The following is a 25122-nucleotide window of genomic DNA, read 5'->3' as shown; positions in this document are numbered from 1 at the left end:
TGTACCTTCCTCCCTAGCAAGGGAGGGATGATGCTGAAGAATGCACATGATTGCAAGGTGGACATGGTCCTTAAAAGACAGATTGAAGCACTAGGATCACGCAGCAGCTCCACCAACAAAAAGCCACAAGCAGTCTATTAAGCCTTCATATTCATATAAGCACATAAGCATTGCCTCTGCCGAGTCAGACCATAGGTCCATCATGCCCAGCAGTCCGCTCCCGCAGCGGCCCCCCCAGGTCAATGATCTGTAGTGATCTATTATTCAAGAGCATTTTGTACTGTATAGTAACCCTCTAATTGTACCCCTGGATCCCCTTTCCCTTCAGGAACTCGTCCAATCCCTTTTTGAAACCCAAAATCGTACTCTGCTCAACCACCTCCTCTGGAAGCGCATTCCAGGTGTCTACCACCTTCTGGGTGAAGAAGAACTTCCTAGCATTTGTTCTGAACCTATCTCCCTTCAATTGTTTTGAGTGCCCTCTAGTTTTTGTTGCCCCCGCCAGTCTGAAGAATCTGTCTCTCTCTACCTTCACTATACCCTTCATGATCTTATAAGTTTCTATCATATCCCCTCTAAGTCTCCGCTTTTCTAGGGAAAAGAGCCCCAGCTTCTCCAGCCTCTCAGCATATGAGAGGTTTTCCATGCCCTTTATCATTTTTGTTGCTCTTCTCTGGACCCTCTCGCGTATTGCCATATCTTTCTTTAGGTATGGCGACCAGTACTGATCGTAGTATTCCAGATGCGGTCGCACCATTGCCCTGTACAGCGGGAGGATAACTTCCTTGGTTCTGGTAGTGATACCTTTTTTGATAATGCCCAACATTCTGTTCGCCTTTTTTGAGGCTGCTGCGCATTGTGCTGCCGGTTTCATTGTTTTATCCACCAAAACCCCCAAGTCCTTTTCTAGGTTGCCTTTTCTCAATGTCATCCCCCCCATCATGTAGTTATGCATCAGGTTCCCTTTCCCTATGTGCATAACTTTACATTTCTCCACATTGAAGCTCATCTGCCATTTATTTGTCCACTCACTCAGTTTGTTCAGGTCCCTTTGGAGTTCTTTACATTCCTCAACAGATCTAACCATACCCGAGAGTTTTGTGTCATCCGCAAATTTTATAACTTCACACTTTGTCCCTGTTTCCAAGTCATTAATAAATATATTGAATAGCAGTGGTCCCAGCACTGACCCTTGTGGGATGCCACTTGTGACCCCTTTCCATTCAGAATAGTGTCCCTTTACTCCTACCCTCTGTTTCCTGTTTGCCAGCCAGTTTCTGATCCATCTGTGTATGTCCCCTTCCACCCCATGGTTCCACAGTTTCCTTAGAAGGCACTCATGAGGTACCTTGTCGAAGGCTTTCTGGAAGTCCAGGTATACTATGTCTATCGGGTCTCCTTTGTCCAAATGTTCGCTTATCCCCTTGAAGAAGTGCAGCAGGTTTGTTTGGCAAGATCTTCCAGTACAGAAACCATGCTGGCTTGTTCTCATCAGCTTATTTTTTTCTATGTGCTCACTGATACTATCCTTGATTAATGATTCGGCCATCTTCTCCAGAACTGAGGTTAAGCTGACCGGTCTATAATTCCCCGGGTCGCCTCTGGATCCCTTCTTGAAGATAGGTGTAACATTCGCTATCCTCCAATCTTCCGGTATTACCCCTGTTTTCAGGGATAGGTTGCAAATCTGCTGCAGTAACTCCGCTATTTCGTCTCTAAGTTCTTTTAGTATTCTTGGGTTAATTCCGTCCGGGCCCGGGGATTTGTCAGTTTTTAGCCTCTCCAACTGTTTGAGTACGTCTTCGAGGCTTACCTCCATGCATGATAATTTTTCCTCTTGGTCCCCCTTGAAGAATTTTTCCGGTTCCGGAACATTAGAAACATAGAAAGATGACGGCAGAAAAGGGCTACGGCCTATCAAGTCTGCCCACTCTTCTGACCCACCCCATCAAGTCTGAGTGCTACTGACCCAGTTCCTTAGCTCGACCCCCTGTAGGGATCCCACGTGGATGTCCCATTTATTCTTAAAGTCGAGCAAGCTGGTGGCCTTGACCACCTGCACCAGAAGTTTGTTTCAGTGATCTACCACCCTTTCTGTGAAGAAATACTTCCTGGTGTCACCATTAAATTTCCCTCCTCTGAGTTTGAGCGGGTGCCCCCTTGTGACCGAGGGTCCCCTGGGGAAGAATATATTGCTTTCCGCCTCGACACGACCTGTGATGTACTTAAATGTCTCAATCATGTCTCCCCTTTCTCTACGCTCCTCAAGAGTGTAGAGCTGTAGTTTGCCCAGTCTTTCCTTGTATGAGAGACTCTTGAGTGGCCATTCGCTGGACCGATTCAGCTCGAAGCACATCTTTTTGGTGGTGTGGTCTCCAAAATTGCACACAGTATTCCAGGTGAGGTCTCACCATGGTTCTGTAAAGTAGCATTATGACTTCAGGTTTGCGGCTGATGAAGCCTCTATTGATACATCCCAACATTTGCCTTGCCTTGGATGAGGCCTGCTCCACTTGTTTGGCAGCCTTCATGTCTGCACTGACGATTACTCCCAAGTCCCGTTCTTCTGAAGTCCTAGCTAGTGTTTCTCCATTCAAGGTGTAAGTTTTGCATGGATTTCCGCAGCCGAGATGCATGACCTTACATTTCTTAGCGTTGAAGCCCAGCTGCCATGTCGAGGACCAGTTTTCTAACGTCATACTATCCTTGAGATTGCTTTCACTTACTATATTACTTAGTTTGGTGTCGTCGGCGAACAGTGTTACTTTACCCTGAAGCCCTTGGGTCAAGTCCCTTATGAATATGTTGAAAAGGGATGGTCCCAGGACTGAGCCCTGCGGTACTCCGCTAGTCACCTCCGATGTCTCAGAGAGGGTGCCGTTGACCACCACCCTCTGAAGTCTTCCACTCAGCCAATCACTGTGTCCTCTTTCGTGAAGACCGACGAGAACGTGTTTAATCTGTCTGCCACTTCCTTTTCCTCCTTTACCACTCCTTTCCTATCCCCCTCATTCAGGGGTCCCACCTCCTCCCTCGCCGGCTGTTTCTCTTTCACATATCGAAGGAAAGGTTTAAAGTTCCGTGCCTCCTTTGCAAGTCTCTCTTCATACTCTCTCTTTGCTGTTCTGATCACGCGGTGACATTCTTTTTGGTGCTTCCTGTGCTTTTTCCAATTTTCCTCGGTTTTATCCTTTTTTCACGACCTGAAGGATTTTTTCTTATCTCCTACCACCTTCTTAACTTCTTTTGTTAACCATGCTGGGTCTTTTGCTTGATTCTTTCTGCACCCTTTTCTAAATCTGGGTATATACCAGTTTTGCGCCTCGTTCACCGTGTCCTTGAATAAGGTCCAGGCTTGGTCCACCATCTGTGCCTTTCTGGAGCTGTTCTTGAGTTTTCTCTTTACCATGTGTCTCATGGCATCATAGTTCCCTTTCCTGAAGTTTAACGTTGTTACAGTGGTTCTCCTCCCCTTTGGCATACTTAGTTCCACTTTGAATTGGATCGTGTTATGGTCACTGTTCCCTAAAGGACCCGCTACTTCCACTTCTTGGGCAGGTCCTCTCAGCCCGTTGAGGATTAAATCCAGAATAGCTGTCCCTCTCATTGGTTCCTTGACGAGCTGTTCCAAGTAGCAGTCCCCTACAGTCTCTAGGAACTCCAATTCCTTTGAACAATTGGAAACTCCATGGCTCCAGTCTATCCCTGGGTAGTTGAAATCTCCCATAACTATGGTGTTTGCGTTTTTACATTCTCGCCTCAACTCGGCTCTCGGTTCTTCATCTATTGCTTCTGTTTGCCCGGGTGGGCGGTAGTACAGCTCCATCTTTATCTCGGTTCCCTTTCTTCCTAGTATTTTAACCCATATTGATTCCAGTTGGCCATTAGTTGTTGGTGCATCCACTCCGATCAATTGAATTGTATCCATTACGTAAAGTGCTATTCCTCCTTCTTTCTAATGTGTCCTGTCTCTTCGGTAGAGCTTGTACCCTGGTAGTGCTGTGACCCATTTGTTGTCCTCGTTCTACCATGTTTCCGTGATTGCTATGATGTCTAGATTCTCATATTTGGCCCTGATTTCTAGTTCCCCCATTTTGTTCGTCAAGCTTCTTGCATTAGCGTACATACAGTTTAAGTCTCGATAGTTTTGTTTTCTTGTTGGTTTCCCTTGCGATTCATTATTCTTTCCGTCCCCTTCTCGTTCTGCAGACTTTTGCTTATTGTCTCTCTTGTCTTCCTCCTGTGGGGCGTGGTATGTTTCTTTTTTACGTTCATTTTCTTCTTCTTGCTCCTTATTGACTTCCCCATGTAGTAGATTCCTCCTATCCCTTTCCTGATTTGTCTGGCTCCGCTGGTATTTTGTTGCTTGTTTGACGTTGTTGGTGTCTTCCCTGCACTTTTCCCACTCAGTATCCTTTCGGGATACTGTCTTCTGAATCATCAACACCTGGTCGACTCTCGGCTTTCCCCTTCCTCTCAGTTTAAAGCTTGCTCTATTCCTCTCTTGACGTTGTTTGCTAGTAGTCTAGTTACCGCCGTGCTCAGGTGTAGTCCATTTCTCCTGTAGAGCTTGTTCTTGCCCCAGAACGTTGTCCAGTTCCTCTCGAAGTGAAATCCCTCTTCTTCACACCATCTCCTCAGCCATCCTCAGCCATGCCATCTTCAGTTTATGAGAGGTTATAAACTGATAAACCTTCTGCTTCTAGGCCACCACCGCAAATTAAGCAAAATCAATAGCGGCCTCAGATAGCTCAGGTGGCAGCTCCTCAAAAACCTGCCCAGTCTTTTTGATGTGTTCATGGAGAGCATAGCTGCTTTTCCCCTCTCTCAGCCTCTTACTCAACCAATCTGAGGTCTACAATTATGCCATCAATGTTGGACTCTGATAACAACCAACCTGTGGGTTCTCAAATTCATCAAGGAAGGTTACTCTCTTCATTTTGTCACTATACCTCCAAATCATCCTCCAAGAGAGTCCTCTTTAAACCCCCAGCAGATGTCCCTTCTTCTTTGAGAAATAAAGACTCTGCTTCATTTAAATGCCATAGATTTAATACCCCCTGCTCAGAAAAATCAGGGGTTCTACACCAGGTATTTTCTCATCCCAAAGCACATGGGATGTCTACGTCCAGGTCTCGACCTCCGAGGCTTAAACCAGTTCTTCGTAAAAGAAAAGCCAAGAGTGTTCACCAAGTGCTTAGTAATAGTAGCAGGAGCTTTAAGAGCACAAGGGTTCCAAGTGTTTCCCTATCTCGATGATTGGCTCATAAAGGACGCCTCTCCTCAAGGGGTACTCTCAGCAACACAACTCAGCAACACAACTCAGCAACACAACTCTCAACAATCCTGTTTTTCAGTAGTTGGGGTTTGAAGTCAACTTTCCAAACTCTCAACTTTCCAAAATCTCAACTTCAACCCTCTCAAACTCTACAATTCATAGGAGCCCTGCTAGACACAATTCAACTAAGGGTGTTCCTGCCTCAGCAAAAACAAGACAATTTGCTTCAACTTTGCAATCAAGTTTTATCATCATCCATCCATCTTAGCCAGACAAATGATGATCCTATTAGGACACATGGTGTCTACAGTCTGTTACCCCTTCGTGAGACTCCATCTCAGGACAGCTCAGTGGTTCCTGGTGTCTCGATGATCTCAAGCTTTCGATCCATTCTCACAAGAGATTATAGTTACATCATAGCTTCATCAATCTCTGCAGTAGTGGATGAAATCTTAAAATCTTTCCAAAGGGCTGCTGTTTCAAATCCCTCCACATCAGAAAGTTCTGACCACAGACTCATCCAAGTATTCTTGAGGATCTCACCTGGTTGGTCTTCTTACACAGGGTCACTGATTTGCTCAAGAGCAATAGTTCCACATAAACCTCTGGGAACTCAGAGCCATTCACAATGCTGTCAAAACTTTTCAAGACATTATATCTAATCAAGTCCTCCTAGTACACCCGGACAATCAAGTTGGGATGTATTACATAAACAGACAAAGGGGAACGAGTTCTTTGATTCTCTCCTCAAGTCACTTCTTTGGCTCACCATCCATTTCCAAAAACAGTTTAAACTCCTCTTGCTGACTTACAAGTGCATTCACTCTGAAGCCCCCAATATCTGTCTTCACTCCTCTCCCCTTATGTTCCTCCCCGTGATCTTCGTTCATCAGGTAAGCCCCTCTTATCTGTACCCTTCTCTTCCACTGACAACTCCAGACTCTGTCCCTTCTTTCTTGCGGCACCGTATGCCTGGAACAGGCTGCCTGAATCAATACATCATGCTCCATCCCTACCAGTATTCAAATCCAAGCTAAAAGCCTAATTTTTTGAATCTGTTTTCAACTCTTAACTCCCACTCACTGCTGTCAGATACCTATACCTACTGTCTCATTTCCTCTACCATAATCTCCCCAACCCTGAAATGTCCTGTCTAAATTAGATTGTAAGCTTTACTGAGCAGGGACTGTCTCTTGCAGGGGTGCCCAATAGGTCAATCACGATAAACCTGTAGATAGCCAAGGCAAAGTGAGTCGATCACGGAGCCCATCCCGGGCTCCGTGATAGACTCACTTTGCCTTGGCGATCTACCGGGCCGATCAGCCTTCCTCTCACCAATGTCAATTCTGCCGTCGGAGAGGAAGTTTGGGCCAGCCAATCGCTGCCTGGCTGGGCCAAACTTCCTCTCTGACGGCAGAATTGACGTCGGGGAGAGGAATGCTGGTCAGCCCGACGCAGGGAAGCAGGGAGAGAGCTTGGGGTGGCGGCTTTGGGGCCTGTTACCCGATGGCAGTTGCGGCTTGGGGGCCTGTTCCCCAATGGCGGCAGCAATGGCTTGGGGGAAGGCAGGGAGAAAAAGAAAGGGAGCAGGCAAGGAGACAGAAAGAAAGAAAGAAAGGAAACAGAAAAAAAGAAAGGGAGCATGAAGAGAGAAAAAAAGAAAGGGAAGCAGGGAGAAAGAAAGGGCAGGGAGAGAGGAAGAAAAAGTTGGGGGAGGGAATTAGGTCTGGAGGAGAGGAAGCATACAGGCTGAAAGAAGGGAAGAAAGATTGGATGCACAGTCCAAAGAAGAAAGTGCAACCAGAGACTCATGAAATCACCAGACAACAAAGTTAGGAAAAATGATTTTATTTTCAATTTAGTGATAAAATGTGTCTGAATTTATATCTGCTGTCTATATTTTGCACTATGGCCCCCTTTTACTAAACCGCAATAGCGGTTTTTAGTGCAGGGAGCCTATGAGCATTGAGAGTAGTGCTGGGCATTCAGCGCAGTTCCCTGCGCTAAAAACTGCTATTGTGGTTTAGTAAAAAGGGAGGGGGTATATTTGTCTATTTTTGTATGGTTGTTACTGAGGTGACAAAACCCCAGAACAGGAATGATAATTAACACTTTCTCTGCGTACAGTGTGCTTTGTGTTTTTTTAAATTTTATTGTTGGTAGATCATTTTGACTTGGTCATTTTAAAAGTAGCTCGCAAGCCCAAAAAGTGTGGGCACCCCTGGTCTATTGTATATTAAAATGTAGAGTGCTGCATATGCCTTTCAGTGCTATAGAAATAATAAATAGTAGTAGTAGTAGGCTATTGCTCAAAACATATTTCTAAAAGCTGTCTATGTCCAAGGAGCACAAAATACTCTTGCCTACAAACTAAGCAGATTTCTTCAATCACACGAGTGGATGCTCAACTCCTTAATCTTGCATCAAATATTCTTTCTTTGGGGGACTCCTCAGGTAGACCTGTTTGTGTCCCCTATCAATCACAAGCTGCCTCAATTCTATTCTAGGAAATATTCTCCTCATTGTCTTGGATTGGACACACAAATTCCTTTATGCGTTTCCAATGTTTCCTCTACTCCCCTCCCCCTTCTCCCTCCTCTCCCCCCACTTCACTCCCTGCTGTTCGCAACTCTATGATCAATTCGATATGCAACCACTTGTAACTACTCTCGCCTTGCTGTTTGCAACTCTATGATCAATTTGATATGTAACCACTTGTAATCTCTGTTTAACTAATGTGAACCGCCTAGAACTCTTTGGGGTATGGCGGTATACAAAAATAAAGTTATTATTATTATTCTTCTCAGGATGCTAGTCAGGCTCAAGCATCAGTCGAATAAAGAGAAATGGGGAGACCCAATGACCCACAGTGAAAACAATCCACCAATGAAAACAAAAAACTGTGGATACAGATATTCTGGAGATAATTTTTTATACACCGACATATAAAAACATGAAAATTCAATGAAAAAAAGTACAATGATAAAAAATACAGTGGTAAAAATCCAACTGGACCCTACACGGTCTGTGTTTTGGCGAACATGCCTTCCTCAGGAGTCCAATTGTTTGTGAACTCACATATATAGAATTGGACAGTCTATTGTCTTTAAACATGTGAGCAAAGAACACCGCAGACTAAGATAATTTTCAAAAAAGCTAAGTGAAGTGTTCATTAACTATTCCAGTGATTTCTTTGCTTATTTGCAATTTAAGATATTTAAAAATTATCTAAGAAAATGAAGAGCTGATATAATTTAAATATTTAAAAAGTGAAAAACATATATAAAATTCATTCAAGTCTCGGAGAGTGATCATATATATATATATATATGAAGTTCGCAATTACTGGACGGTGAACTCTTACCGCAAGGGGGGTGATATACCCCCTCTTTTGGAGTTTCATATTAGAGAATGACACGGTGGTTGTTACCTGCGGGTAACCCACTGAAACAGGGGAGAAGAAAGGAAGTGGTCGCCGTAGGTACGGGGAGAAGACCATTCGCCGCCCTGTTGAGCGTGGAGAGTGAAGGTAGGGAACGTGTGCGATCACCGATCGCGCTCCCTCCATACTGATAGCCGCCGCCCGATTGACGCCACCGCTAAAGCATCTCCCTCCATCCTGATTGCCGCCTGAGCACGATCACATCTCCCCCTCCCCCCCGGCCTTACCTTTGCGGCAGGGAATTTCTCTAAAAGTGCTACTTTGCCAGCAGCCGGAGCATTGAAATCACATGTGGCTGCCATAAAGGTCGTCTCTGATGTAACCGGAAGTTGCATCAGAGACTATCTTTCCTGCAGCCACACACGATTTCAACGCTCCGGCTTCTGGTAGGAAACATATTTAGAAATTGCCTGCAGCGAAGGTAAGGGGCAGGGAGGGAGAAAGGGAAGAAAGGTGGGGTGGAGTAAAATTTTAATTTTAATTTAATTCTTATATACCGCTAATAACCGTGAGGTTTCTAAGCGGTTTACAAAAATGATGCATTAAAAGATACAATAAATAAAAATAAATAAGATAGGTACTTGGAAACAGACGCTGAAGCCGGGACCTGGGGAAGGTGGGGTGGAGAAAGTGAGGCGAAGACGCTGGGAAATCGGGAAGAGAGAGTGGGAGAAGATGTTGAAGGGAAATGGAGAAGAGAGTGTGGGGAGAAGACGCTGAAGGGAAATGGGGAAGAGAGAGTGGGGAGAAGACGCTAGAAGGGAAGAAGACAGAGATGCCAATCTTTGGGGGAGTGGAGGGAAGAAGATGGGTGCCAGACCAATTGAGGGAGAGGAGTGAAGGGAGAGGCACAGTAACAGAGCAAATGGAAGGTGCAGAGAGAAGATAGACAGTGGATGGAAGGAATTGAATGAGAAGATGAGGAAAGCGGAAACCAGACAACAAAAGTAGAAAAAAAAATTATATATATATATATTTTTGCTTTAGGATTAAGTGGTATATTAATTGTGTTGATAAAAATGTATAAACAAAGCCCTGCCAGCTGAACAGCTCTTTCTCCAGTTCAGCAGCCAGAACTTTGATTTATAAGGAAGGAATAAGCTAATTATTGCAGTACTGAGGTTTGTATGGATGCGACGGGGACGGGACAGTGAATGGGATGGCAGTGACAGTGACGGTGAGGTGAAGGGAATGGTTGTGACGGGGCGGTAAAGGGGATGGTGGGCCAGGGCAGTGACGGGGACAGATTTTTTCCCCATGTCATTCTCTATTTCATATCTCTGAGCGTATTATATAAAATTTGATCACTCTCTGGAGACAGTAACTTCATTGAAGTCAGTCTTTTTCACATTAATCCTAAATGCTTTTCTGACTTCTCCTGTATTGAATCCACATTCCCTGACTTCTCTAAGGAAACAGACTTGCATCCATCTTTGGCATTAACATTCAATTTTTCTGCTTTCTTCTCAAAATCTGCTTTTCCATGTCTTCCCTTCCAATCTTTCTCTCCTTCCCTCCCTATTTCCATGGTCTGACATCTCTCTCCTTCCTTTCTCTTCCTCCCTCCCTCCTTCATTCATTTCACCTGGTCTGGCATCTGTCTCTTTCCCTCACCCCTGGCATTTCTCCCTCCCCCTCCATGGTCTTATATCTCCTCCCATGGACTTGGCATCTCTCATTCCTCTCTTCTCCCTTGTCTTTCTTCTCCCTCCTTCTCTCTCTCTCCCCAATTGGGTGCAGCAGCAGAATTTCTCTTTCCCCTTCCCTCCCCCCTTCCCTGTGCAGCAGCAGCATTTCCCTCCCACCCTTCCCTGTGCAGCAGGGCAGCAGCATTTCTCTTCCTCGTTTCTGCCGGCTTTCTTGCTGAAGTCATCTTTCAGTTCAAAGCCGCGGGTGGTGGCGGCTCCTTGCACGATCCGCGCCTGCATCGGAAGCCTTCTCTCTAACGTTGTGACGTCAGAGAGGCTTCCGACGCAGTTGTGGCTCGTGAGAGGAGCCACTGCCACGGCTTTGAACTGAAAAATAACTTCGGCAAGGGAGCCAGCCTTCAGAGAAGCTTCTGACACAAGCCCGGATGCAGGAGGAGCCGCCACCACTGCCCGCGGCTTTGAACTGAAGAATAACTTCAGCAAGGGAGCCGGCCAGAATAGTACTGGGTGGCCGCGAGTTTGAGACTGCTGCTTTAGACTGTAAACGAACCTGGGCTTACTGCTTACTACTTACAATGGACTAAGCCACATAGAACATCTCCTCAACTGTTCATCTCCTTTGATCATAACAGGTCGGGCTGGCCTGTAACCAAGAGAACTATTTCCACATGGTTGATGGCCTGTTTTGCCTTCTGCTATTCTTGGGCTGGGCTGCAGCTCGGGGGTCGTGTAACAGCACATGAGGTCCGAACTATGGCAGCTTCAGTTGCTTTCTTACGTTTTGCTCCCATAGATGAAATCTGCAAAGCAACTACTTGGTCCTCAGTTCACATGTTCACGTCTCACTACTATCTGGAATCTTTTTCCAGATAGGCTGCTTATTCTACCTCAGTGGAGATCCTTCCTAAAGGCATTAACCACGGACTGATATTTTATATTCCAAATCAAATGCAGTCGACTCCGCTTTAGTGCAAGGCCTCTGGACTGAACCGCCATGTGCACTTAAACGAAGTGTGCGCTTAATCAGAGTACCATTTTTTATAGCCATGAAAAATCACAGTACGCTGTAGTCAAATGCAATAAAACTTTTATTCAGCAATAAAAACCACCTAAAACAATTCTACATGGTTCAGTTTTAGAAACAGCACTATTCCGTCTAATGCAATAAATATACTGTAAACCTTTTTCTAAACCAACATTCTACTGAAATAATCAGTCATTGTTTTCTGCACGCAGATTGCACGATTCAGGCTGTGTATCTGACTACTGATGCTGTAAAACTGGCCATAGTCATTACATCCATTTATCTGCAGATAACAACGCAGCGGTTGTATGGACTTCAGTGCGTCCAAGAAGGAAACAATCTCTGCAAATGTTTCATTAGTCGTGATGCCCACAGCAGTATCCTCGTCATCATCAGACTTTTGGTTGTCTGCAGTGTCCTTTATGACTATACAGATATCGGAATTAGTGCTGTCAGATGATGTGGGCACATCATTGTCAACGACAACATACAGCTCAAACTCTTGTGGCGAGAGTCCAACTGGGAGTTCAGTGGATGAAGTGTCAGCTTTAGTTCTCTCATCAGATGCGTGAATGAAGCTCGCCCGTTGATAGCAATTTGAAATCGTTGATGAGACTGGACTCCACGCCTCCCGTACCATGTGAAGCGAGTCGAGCACCATCATTTTTCTTGCGAGTCCAGCAGCTCTGGGGGCTGGATTCCGTGCTTGCATCAATCACTGCCATCACATATCTTAGGACAAGCGGCCTGTAATGATGTTTGAAGTTGGCAATTATCCCCTGGTCCATCGCTTGAATCAAAAAGGTTGTGTTTCGTGGCAGAAACACGAGTTTGATGTTGGTTAGTCGTACGTTATTGCTGTGTGCTGCACAGTTATCACACAGCATTACAATGTGTCTCCTATGCCTTCTCATCAGTTTGTCAAGCTTCTGCAACCATTCAATCCACAGTGTTGCCGTCATCTATGCGTTTTTGTTGCTTTCATATTCAACAGGCAGGCATTTAATGTTTTTGAAGCACTGAGGATTTCGATTCCTCCCAATCACCAGTGGCTCGAGCTTTTTACTACCGTCCATATTGCAACTGAGCAGCAATGTCAATTGTTCCTTTGGCACCTTGAAGCCATCAGTTTTGCTGCGTTTGAAAGCCAATGTTCCATCAAGGATGGCACGCCAGTACAGGCCCGTTTCATCGTCGTTGAAAATGTTGTATGGTTCATATCTACCAATGACTGATGGCAACACTTCCATAACTAATGTGACCATTTATTTTTTTCATCAAAACGGGACATCTATTAATATTCAGTCCCGCCCCCAATTTCTTCCATTCATTTTTCATGTACACACAATATCTTATTATTTCATAATGGTAACCATAAAATTAAAAAAAAACACAAAGCACTCTATATGCAGAGAAAATGTTAATTATCATTTATATTTGGGGGGTTTTCAAAGATGTCACCTCAGTAACTATAGAAAATAGACAAATATAGTGCAAAATATAGACAACAGATATAAATTCTCAAAACTGACACATTTTGATCACTAAATTGAAATCACCTTTGCTGTCTGGTGATTTCATGAGTCTCTGGTTGCGTTTCCTTCTGACTATGCATCCTTTCTTTCATTTCTTTCTGCACTCAGGCTCAACAATTCTCCCTTTCTATTCCCTCCCTCTTTCCTTCCTATGGCTTTAGTGCCTACCTCCCCCAGAATTATCTGCCTGCCTACCTCCCCCAGAACCAGCCTACCTCCCCCAGAGCCTGCTTGCCTCCCCCCAAAGCCAGCCTGCCTGCTTGCCTCCCCCAGAGCTAGCCTGCCGGCCTGCCTCCCCCAAAGCCAGCCTACCTGCCTACCTCTCTGCCGCGCCAAAGCCAGCCAGCTTGCCTGCCTCCCTCCTTCCCTCCCTACCACGGAAAAAAAAGCCTCCCTCAATTCTGATGTCGGAGAGGACGTTCCGGGCCAGCCAGGCAGCGAATGGCTGGCCTGGAACGTCCTCTCTGACGTCAGAATTGACGTTGGGAAGAAGGCTTCTGGGCGCGATTAGCAGCAGGGAAGTAAGCAGAGGAGCAGCGGCGGTGGACCGGGGGAAGTTTAAATCGGGCCTGGAGGGAGGCTTGCATTTTTTTTTTTTTTTGGTGCAGTAGGGAGGGACAGGAAGCGATCGCCTGTCCCGTTGTCCCCGCGCACAGCTTCGGGATGCTGTCCCTGAAAACGTGACATTTTGGCATCCCGAAGCTGTGTGTGGGGACAACGGGACAGGGGATCCAACAACGGGACTGTCCCGTTCAATACGGGATGTATGGTCACCTTATCCATGACCCATCTTTCTGTACCAAACTCAGCGTCTTGTTTTTCGCCATGGTGCAGTTTTGAAAGTTCAAACATCTGGCCAGGCCTAGACTGCTGATCCGAAACACTTGGCCCATCAGTGTGAGGACGTGATTGCTTTTAACCAGAATGAAAGTAACGTGAACGAATAGAAGTGGGACCTAAAACATCAGTGCACATAAGCGGATTGTGTGCTTATCAGAATTGCAATTAACTGGAATTTATGTCCATTGACTTAAAAAAAAACCCAAAAAAACGGGACCATGGTAGTAGGCTGCGGATAACCGAAGCGTGCGCTTAACTGATGTGCACTTAGGTGGAGTCGACTGTAAACTTTTATTGTTAGAATAAAAAGTTATAGCAGCATAAGCATATCGGAATTAAAATCAGTCTAGATATACAATGGAGTGAAATCATACAGAGTGCCACCATATTTCTGTAAGTATGGCGCGCATCTCTGATCACTCTGCCCAAGCATGGGGAGTTTATACAGAAAGTTTCTTTGTCCTATAAAACACACCTCCAGCTCTGTTTGTGTACCGGCACTATTGGTGCAAATCTGCTGCCTGTCTAACCTACCCCCAATCCACACCTCTATCCTTCTCTGGGGGGCCCAGGACAGGAATGTCTTCTTGAACTTTTCTGCTTCTCGAACTTTCCATTCTTCACACACATAAACTAAAGGAAAATATCAAAAAGCGCCTGAAAACAAGAGAAGAAAATACTATTTTAGTGAAAAAATTGGAAGAGCATTATTTCTATGTTCGAGTGGATAAAAACAAAACTGAGGAGACCGAGGGTAATCCTGCTTGTGGGAAAGGGCCATGATCATTCAGAATTTTAATCTAGTTCTGAGCTCTGGGATAGCTGGTCTGAACTGGCACTGTCAAATGATGTTGCCACTTGTGTGGCTGATTTCAGTTGTATTTGTTAATGAATAAAGTTACCTATGCTGCACAAATAAATAGTTTGCTTTTCTTTATTTCAGAATTTTCAAATTTAGTTCAAAGTATAGTCTCCAGTAAGGAATGTATTCAACTAAATGCTCAATTCCCTTTAAATGTTGGTACTTAGTGGGCAGCTGCTATGCTATATTTTGCTTTTTATTAGAAACAAATTATTATTATGTTGCTTAACAACTGTTGAACTTAAAATTCTATATTTTTCAGAAAACTGAAAAAAGCGAATTTCTTAATTTCTTCTATAATCATTGCATGCATGTCCTCACTGCACCACTTTTGGCCAATACTTCAGAAGATAAACTTGAAACAGGTAAGATCACTGTTCAACTGATATTTCTTACAATTAGATTCCTTATGTATTTTTAGATGCAAGCTATCTGGTTGCTAATTACTCACTTAACATTAAGATGTGCTAAAATTACCAAGTTTATGTGCAGTGCTAGATATTTACTGAGGCTTCTATTCAGATAACAAATAATTTTAGGCTCCATATCTTCTTCCTTATCCTAGTTACCGTATTTTTCGCTCCATAAGACGCACTTTTCCCACCCCCAAAAAGGGGATGGAAATAAGGGTGTGTCTTATGGAGCAAATTCCCAACCTCCTTCCTCCCCCCCATTACCTTTTTAAAATTCTGGCGCCCTCCCTCACTGGACGTGGCTGCCTGCCTGGTCTCCGCCGGTTCCCGCGAGCACTGACAGCTGATGCAGCTGCCTCCAAATCCTCTTCCCTTGCAGAAGAGCAGTGCACAAGGCTGCAGCCTTGTGCGCTGCTCTGCTGCAAGGGAAAAGAAGAGGACTTTGGAGGTACCCGCATCAGCCATCAGTACTCGTGGTGACCAGGCAGGCAGCCGCGTCCAGCGAGAGAGGACGCCAGAATTTTAAAAAAGGTAATGGGGGGAGAGGGAGGCTGGGAGCTGCCCTGCCGAAATAAAAAGAGGGGAGAGAGGGGCCGGGGCCTGCCTACCCACCCTGCCGAATTAAAAATGAGGGAGGAGGGAGAGACCAGGCCTCCCTGCCTGTCTGTGTGCCCTGTCCCTACCTACCAGCCTGCCAGCTACTAGGCCTGTCTACCCTGTCCCTACCTGCCTGCTAGCCACTAGGCTTGCCTGCCCTGTCCCGGCCTACCACTAGACCACCAGAGGGGGGACAGGGTGCAGAGCTTGGCAAGGAATGTGGGATTGGGTGCAGAGCCTGGCAGGGAGAATTTGGTTCAGAATGTGTGGGGGGTTTTTTTTGGGGGGTTTTTTTTTTCTTGCTTTCCTCCTCTAAATATAGGGTGTGTCTTATGGAGCAAAAAATACGGTAATTTTTCTTACTGGAAGAATTAGTGATCTTCCCCCATACTATTGAAAGTTGTACACTTCTCCCTCCGTATTTGCGGTTTCAGCATTCGCGGTTTCGATTATTCACGTTTTTTAGCTTGCTGGCTCCTCCCCCCAAAATTACATCAACTTGCATAGAGAAATTGCTGATTCCAAACGTTTACAGAGAAAATCGCTGATTCCCAGAACTTTGTTCACCGTGTTTTGCCTCTCCTTCAGAAACAGGTCTCCCACCATGTTATTTGCGGTTTCACCATATTCACGATGGTTTTTAATAGAAAACGACAAATAACACATAAAGTTATTCACGGTTTTTCAGTATTTGCGGTTCTGTTAATCCTCTATCACAGCGAATACGGAGGGAGAAGTGTAGTATGAGAGAACTGTTGCATTACCTTTTGGGCACAATTTTACTTGTACATAATTCTATAATAGAATATTGTAAAGCACTGTTAAAACTGTGAATCAGGAAGGAGATTAGAGAGCAGCATCAGGAGAGATCAGATATCCTCTGGTTATAGCTGTATTTTTGTTTGTCGTGATGATGATTTTATAGAGCGGTGTTTCTCAACTTCTTCAAGCCAAGTATGTTTAGCCTGTAACCCGTTCTGAGCTCTTTGGGGAAAATGGGAAAGAAAATGTTTTTAATAATTAAATGAGTACCCCCGTAAGTCTAACAAACCCACCCTAGCCCAATCCCAGACCCACCCCCATAATAATAGTACTAATTATACTGCAATTTATTCCATTCATTTTTTTATAAACACACAGAGCTCCTTTTACTAAGGTGCGCTAGCATTTTTAGCGCATGCACGAAATTACCGCATGGTACGCTTCTAAAATAACACCAGCTCAATGCAGACGTTAAGGTCTAGCGTGCGCGGCAATTTAGTGTGCAATATTCCGCCCATTAAGGCCCTAATGCACCTTAGTAAAAGGAGCCCACAATATAATTTTATTAACAGTACATAATGATAACCACAAAATTAAACTACACAAAGCACACTATATGCAGGAAATATGTTAATTATCATTTGTCCTGTTTTTTCAAAGAAGTCAAGGCAGATTACTTTAAAATATGCAATGCCACTTCATTTAGAGCTACAGAAAAATAGACAAATATAGTGCAAAAGATAGACAGCAAATATAAATTCTCAAAACTGACACATTTCTATCACTAAATTGCAAATAAAGTCATTTTTCCTACATTTGTTGTCTAGTGATTTTATTTTTCTAATCATCCTTTCCCAGTCTCTGGTTGCACTTCCGTCTGTCTGTGCTCTTAACTGTGTTCCAGGGCCATCTTATCCATTGACTATTTTTCTCCTCTTCTTCACTTTTTGCCCTGCATCCATCTTTGGCATTAACTTTTAGCATTAAACATTTTCCCATTTTCTGCTTTATCCTATTGCTTCGGACTTCCAAAAGCTGTTTGCACAGGCAAAGGTAGATTCAAAGATTAGATTTAATATTAAGACATTTTTATTCTATATATTGTCACCTGGAAGCAAAAGTAATTTGTATATAATTTTTGCATGAAGAGAGACAGACATATGGTACATTTCAGTACACTGTTGTAAGATTGTCTTAAATGCCAAACCTTCTTAGCTCCTGAAAGGTCATATCTCAAGTAGAAAAAATTAAAATGTTGATATATTAGTGATTTATGTTTAAATCTTTTTATTAAGTTTTCAGAGTAACTAACAAGTACAATAAACAGTAACATAGAAAAGCAAAAATACAAGAGAGACAAACCCCCCTCCCATCCCCCCACTCCCCTTGGGAACAGCTACTCAATTAGTCCTCAACCATGATGAGCGTGTCAATTCAAGTCTGCTTCTGGTAGTTGGAGTTAAGAGTAGAACAGAAGGGCAACCAGCATCGAAGAAATAATGTACCAGGTTTAGAGTCCATATCAGAGAGAGCTTGGCGCTCAAACCCGGCTAATTGAATCATCTGAGTACGCCAATGCACCATCATGTGATTATGTGGGGACAGCTAGCATTGAAGGATAGTTTTGAGACCCATAAAAATAGCCTTCTGAACAAAAGCAGCAGCGCCCAGTCGAGCTGGTACCAGCAAGAGTTTCAGAGTAAAAAGGAACTTGTCCGTGGGTAGATTTTATCTGGGAACAGAGACGTCTCCAATAGGCCCGATTGCCAGGATAAGACCAAAACATATGGCCTAAAATGGCTCGGGAAGCCGCACATTTTGGACAACAGTCTGTGGCACTGATATGCGCCCTATAAGCTCTGTTAGGTGCAAAGTAAGCCCGAACCAAAAACTTATAATAGCATTCTCTTTCCACTGCTGAGATCAATAGTTGTGCACTGAGCGTGACACTCCGCTTAATCAGGTCTGCGGAAATCTGTATGTTGAGATCAAGAGACCAATTAGTTGCCAGTGCCTCGTAATCCAAATCACCGGCCAGCTCCTTCAGGAAATGGTGATGAAAACGTAGTGGTATCGGTACTTGTGCAGTCAAACAACGGGATTCAGACAACTTCTCCTGAATGTTTTCCAACAAAGCTACTCTGGGTAGAGAGTGGACATAATGCTGCAATTATCTATATGAATACCAGTCCTTATTCTCCAAATGAAAGGACTCTTTCAGCATCTGAAAAGGTTGCAGAGTTCCATCAGACTTTAACACCTGGGATAAATATAACAAACCCTTCATAGGCCACATATGGAATGTCCCTTGACTCATCCCAGGGATAAAGTCCCCATTTCCCCCAATGGGCAAACACGGGGTCACATCTGGCCTAATAGTCAACTGTGCACATAAACGTTTCCAAGTTTTGCACGCTGGAAACAAGTACCTATCCCCATAAGAATGAGCATGCTCAGGCAAGCGTTTAGCATGGAGTAAGTAACTAAAATGATAAGGTAAGTATGCATGACATTTTGCTTCTGTTGCTGAAAAATGATCTGTCCTACAGAACTAATCATTCACATGTCTAAGTTGACAGGCTATATTAAGTCTTCCCAAATGTAATAACCCCAGACCTCCTTGATCTGTAGGAAGTGTTAGTGTATATAAAGAAATCCTAGGATGTTTGCCCCCCCCCCCCCAAGTACCCTGTCAGAGATCTGTTTAGTAATGTCAAATGACAGCACTGTTTTAACAATGCCAGTGTCTGGAGAAGGTAAAGCCACTGAGGTATCACCATCATATTGTACAGTGCTATTTTACCAAGAAGAATCAGTGGGTATGATTTCCAAGTCCGCACCTTCTGTCTTGTTTTCATGAGCAGCGGAAGCACATTAAGTGTGTAAGTTGGGTCAGATCCTGAGGCAATGTAATGCTTAAATATCTTAAGGAAGATGGAGCCCAGCCCAAGGGGAAGGACCCCGTCCAGTTGTCCCTAACCTCCATTTATAGGGGAAGCACCATGGAGTTTTGCCTATTCAGTGTTAATCCTGAAAATATATTGAAGTCAACTAGTAATTCTAGAGCTCGAGTCAACAATCTCTGGGGTTGCGCCAACATGAGCAGCAGATTGTCAGCAAAGGCCAACACCCGTAATTGTGAAGATTCCTCTGGTAGCCTGGACAACTCTTCATCCCTCTGAATGATACGCAGAAAGGGCTCTAAATACACAAGGAAGAGCAAAGGGGACAACGGGCAGCCCTGACATGTCCCTCTGACTACCGTAAATGATCTAGTTGGATCCCATTCATCAGGACTGTAGCCGTTGGGGCTGAATATAATGCCCTCAAAGAGGTCATGAACCACCCTCCGATGCCTACAAAGTCTAACCCTTGAAAAAGATAATGCCAATGAACTTAATCGAAAGCTTTAGCAGTGTCCAGGCCCACTAAAATGCCCGGTATCTGAGTGGGTTGAGCTCTAGCCATAGCCAACAGAGCCCGCCTAACATTTAGTACCGAGTGCCTGCCTTGCACGAAGCCTACTTGTTCTGGAGATATTATATGCGGTAAGAGGGGTTAAATGGTTAGCAAGCAGGTGAGTCAAGATCTTCAGGTTCACATTTATTAAAGAAATAGGACAGTAAGACTCGATCTCATCTCTGGGTTTATCGGGCTTTAGAATTAAGGTAATTGTAGCTTTGTTCGCATAAGTTGGAAATTCACCATTCACCAGAGCACTAACATAATAACCCATAAGAGGCTTACATACCTGCAAGGATAACATTTTTTAAAATTTGGTGGAAAACCTGTCTGGGCCTGGGGCCATACAGGAGCATAAATGTTTTATTGCCTTTTGAATCTCTGTGCCTTGTAATGGTCGATTCGCTATTTGTTGTAAATCTGAGAATTTTTGCATACTTACATCCTCCAAATAATCCAGAATATCTGGACCGCAGTAAGGGCTCGGACTGGCATAGAAGTTTGAAAAGTGTCGGTAGAAGGCGTCAGCTATGTCTGTAGGCCTTGTATAATAGGAACGGGAGCATATTTAATCTATGAAATATAGCGATCATCCTACCAGTTTTTAGTCAGTGAAGCCAACATTCTGCCCATTTTATTCCCATAGCGATGAAATTTATATTTCCGGTAAAAGTAATTTTTTTTTTTTGGTACGGTCATGTAATAATGTGTTAAGTTCAACCTGCACCGAGTGTAATTCTTCATGCAATGCGGGAGATGAGTTCCGAAGGTAACGAGCTTTCAAGGTCGTATATTGCTTTTCCAAACGGAGTATACCACTCAAAATTCATTTACGGCGGGCCGCAATGTAGGCTATACTGTCCCCTCATGATGACTGCTTTAGCGGTCTCCCAGAAAAGACCAGAACTCTATTGATGTTGTCCATTCGTGAGTAGAAAAACATCTCATCTCCTTCGAAGGTAATCCAAAAAATCTGGATCATCCTGCTGATACGAGGGGAAGTGCCACTGAGAAGACCCTAAAGGAGAAATCCCCCAGGACAGATCCAACCAAATAAGACAATAGTCCAAGACCTCAAGGAGGCCTATATGAGCATCAGTGCCCTTTGAAAATAGAGTCAGAAATTAAAAGGTAATCCAGTCAGGTAAAAGTCCTATGGACATGAGATTGGTGGGTGTAATCCCGTTCAAAAGGATGGAGTAGCCTCTATGGGTCCACCAGTCCAAGGGATTTACACAAAAGGGGATACCTTTAGTGATAGTTCCAGAAGAAGTAGCTATTGGACTAGATCTATCAAGCATAGCATCTAACACTTGGTTGAGGTCTCCCACTATGGTAAATGGCAGTGAAGTGTCCCGAAGACCCAGAGAAACCAATGTGTTAAAATAGTCCTGTGAGTAAGTGTTAGGACCATAGGCTATCAATAACCGAAAATCTTTGCCCTGTAAGGAGATATGAAGTAGCAAGCATCTGGCCTGGGGATCTTGATGTTGGATTTGAAAAACACATTTCAGGCCCTTGTGGACCAATAAACTAATTCCTGCCTTCTTTCCCGGGGAGGAAGCATAGAATATTGTGCCCACCCAACCTCTCTGCAATTTTTTATGTTCTTCCTCTGTTAATTTTGTTTCCTGTAAGCAGGTGAGATCAGCTTGGTGATGCTTCAGCTGTCTCAAAATTTTTGTACATTTAACCGGGGATGTTATACCAGAAACATCACGGAGCGGTCGGTCACCCAGGGGCACTAAACATTAATACAATTACAGTGTAAGAAACACAAACCCCGCACCTGGGTGCCCAGCCCCACCCCAGTGCTTACCAACAATCGCCTGCATGAATTAGCCCAAGAGTCAACAACCTTATCATACATCTGAACAAGTACGATCCATCCAAGAGCAGACCCCAGAATAACAAACAAAAATGTTGTTCCCAACCAATATCCCTTCCCCAAACATACCCTTGTGGCATATCCCTAACAGGAATATGCACCAGGCCCGTAAAAGACACCTTACGGAACTCTACCCTTCCAAATACCAAAACAAGAAAAAATGCAACTCTGGAGCATCAGCTTACAGTAACAATTGACAATTAGATATTCAGAACACAGACAACCCTAGTATGAGGCCCAGGATTCCCTGTGGCCAGGCAACATTCACGGAGGGTCCATGGACTGTCCAAAAATCACATTGATGTGATCCGCTGCCTCCGAGGCCATGGTAAAGGAGTGCCAAGTGCCATCATGTTGTATTTTCAGTAGTGCTGGGTATACAAACAAAAAGTGTGCCCTATAATCCACCAACTTTATACAGAGGGGGTAAAAGGCTTTTAGTGGAGTAATTCTGGCTGATACGCACAGTGGCGCCCTGAAATTCAATGACTCTCTCTTAGCTCGATATTGACAAAGGATGTCCATCTTATGCCGGTAGCTAAGAAATTTAACTATCACTACTCAAGGCTTCGAGTCTCTGGTAGGGCACACTCCAATGTGATGAGCACGCTCCAAGCAAGCTGGGCCAAGAGAGGAGGTGTCTAGGAATTCCAGCTCCAACCAACCTTCCAACTCGGTCAGCAAAAGTGCATCTGGAATTATCTCCGGAATGTTCAAAAAGTGGAGATTACCTCTGCGAGACCTATTTTCTAGGTCCTCAAGTTTGTCTGACTGAAGCCACACCGTTTCTTTTAAGGCAGCAATATCCAGCTCATGCGAATTAACTGTGTCTTCGCCGTGGACACCCGATGCTCAAGATCAGTAGTCTGGGCCACCGTCTCCGTCAATAGCTGTTCTAGGCGGGTCATCTGCGATGCCACGCTCTCTATTTGCGGCCCTAGCACTTGTGCCACTGCTATTTTTATTTCATCAAGTGCCGTGACCGTGAATTGGGAGACCGTGGTGCCCGGTGTGTCCGCCATTTTGGAATCCCCAGGTTTAGTACGATCATGGTCTTTACGCACTGATTTCATACTTGCGAACTCCTGGGAGCGAGTAATATATCTGTCCATTAGTTCCCACACACTGTGAGAGTCCAAAAATCAGCTGTTAAATTAAGTAAGCTAATATACTCTGTTTAAAAGAGCAGGGCCCCGGAGCCGATCAGGAACACATCCTCACCCATTCATAGCATCTTGTGACATCCCATATTAGTGATTTATAATAAGCATATTAAAGTTCACTTCTTATTTTCTCTGTTTCATATCATATGCAACACTTTTACTTTCAGACAGCAATATAATTGATAACTGGTAGTCAAAATAATCATTGATTCATATAATTGATAACTGGTAGTCAAAATAATCATTGATTCATATATTCACAATGCTCCCTCTTTTTAGAGAATATTATATAAGCTAATAATGCATTCACAATTCAGATTTCACCTTAAAGATATGCAGGGTGATCAAAAAGTCCCTGTGCACCTACCATACACTAATGTAAGTACTATTGTTATAAGTACTAAGGACCATTTTATCAATTTATTTTGGATTATTAACAAAAAGTAAAATGGTATGCCAGAATTATCACTGATGATCCACTGTAAATGCTAATTTTTATATAAGCAATTTCCACCAAGAATTTGACTGCTTATTACATTATGGTTGCACAATGTCTTTTCAGTCAACCAGTATAAATTATTATAACTTTACAAAAGCTAAACTCTCTATTGGTTTATACTTATCAGATGCAGTAGTTGAATCCAACAAGTCTAACACAGTTTGCCCAGGTAAGTGCTAGCTCTTTGCATATAGATACACTAAGAGGGGCATAATCGAAAGGAACGTCTAAGTCCGTTTTCGTCCAAGTCGTCCAAAGTAAAAAAAAACAGCTTAGGTCACATTTTCAAAAAATACGTCCAAATTATTTTCCGTTTCGAAAATCGTCTAAGTATACGTCCTGCCGATCTGATCGTCCAAGCTACTAAATTGTCTATCTTTATACCACATTTTCATCCAACTTTTCATCCAAGTCAAAAACGCTTAGAACAAGCCCTGTTGGACATGGGAGGGGTCTGCAAAGTGATGGACTGAACACCCAGACATGGCACCTAAATAGTGGGGTACCTTACATGCACTGCTGTGAACTTCACAAAAAGGGTGCCATCTCATCTCACTACAGCTCCCTTATAGGTCATGGTGAGACCTCCAAACCACCTCCAGAATCCCTGAGATCCACTTATCTATCACCCAATAGCTCTTATGGCTGCAGGAGCCACTTATATGCCAGTACAAAAGGATTTTGGGGGTGCATAGGGGAGTGCAGTGATTACAGGGGCTTAAGAGCATGGGTCCTCCTCTCCATTGGTCCCTAACCCACCCCCAAGATGACTTAAGACGCCTCTGTGCAGCACGACTAGGCTTTCCTATGCCAGGCTGCCAGGTGATGATGTTCTGGAGGCACAATTTTCAAGTTGTTATTAATATTTTTATGGGGGGGTGTCGGTGATCACTGGGGTAGTGTGTGTGGGTCTGTAGTTTGTGTCTGCAGTGCTTATCTGGTGACTTTAGGTGGGTTTTTGTGACTTAGACCATGTTTTAAATGGTCTAAGTCACAACGTCCAAGTTCCGTCTATGCTGTGCTGTATCACTTTCGGTTATACATGCAGTATGACTAAGTCTAAGCCTGCCCACGTCCCGCCTAAATCCCACCCTCAACATTCCTCCTGAAACGTCCCATTTAGCTATGGTCGTTCAGCGGCACTGTGAAGGCCTAGGTCATTTTTAAATACGTGCAAAACCCGGTTTTATTATCGGCACTTGCACGTTTTTGACTTATGATCGTCCAAGTGCCAATTTAGGCCGGTTTATGGATATTTTTCTCTCTTCGATTATGAGCCCCACAGGGTTTTAAAATCCATATTATGGTTTCATATTTAATTTGCATATCGTGTCTTGGTAGTAATGTTGAGCTTGTAGAATGTACATTTAATCAAGTTATGGGAAACGGTGCATAATTAATAATTTAGATATTGAAATGTGTTTCATTTGGATAATTGTATTTCCCCTCTGTTCTTTGTAGATAACTATCAGACAGCACAGCTACTTGCCTTAATTTTGGAATTGCTCACTTTTTGTGTGGAACACCATACATATCACATAAAAAACTATATTATGAACAAAGATTTGCTGAGAAGAGTGCTGATCTTGATGAATTCTAAACATACGTTTTTGGCCTTGTGTAAGTATTAAGTGTAATTGTGATATATTAGGCTTTACATGGGAGAAGGGAATATCAAAAGCCATGTTTTCATTTTAACCTTTTGGCC

General features: G+C 43.8%; 1 protein-coding gene across 5 annotated transcripts in view; it reads left to right on the top strand.

The window, feature by feature from the left end:
- Positions 1 to 25122, top strand: part of PPP4R3B (protein phosphatase 4 regulatory subunit 3B) — a 234886-nt gene that overhangs the window by 126615 nt on the left and 83149 nt on the right. For 4 of the 5 annotated variants that reach the window (XM_033937914.1, XM_033937913.1, XM_033937916.1 and 1 more), the window contains 3 exons: positions 14893 to 14995; positions 23542 to 23583; positions 24876 to 25034. In XM_033937914.1, the coding sequence (XP_033793805.1) occupies positions 14893 to 14995; positions 23542 to 23583; positions 24876 to 25034 (304 nt within the window). The remainder of the gene's footprint in view (positions 1 to 14892; positions 14996 to 23541; positions 23584 to 24875; positions 25035 to 25122) is intronic. The other variant, XM_033937915.1, reaches the window with a different exon arrangement.

This window comes from Geotrypetes seraphini, chromosome 3, assembly GCF_902459505.1.
Source record: "Geotrypetes seraphini chromosome 3, aGeoSer1.1, whole genome shotgun sequence".
Lineage (NCBI taxonomy): Eukaryota > Metazoa > Chordata > Amphibia > Gymnophiona > Dermophiidae > Geotrypetes > Geotrypetes seraphini.
The sequence above is the reverse complement of the archived record's forward strand: the minus strand, read 5'-3'. Positions and strand labels throughout refer to the sequence as shown.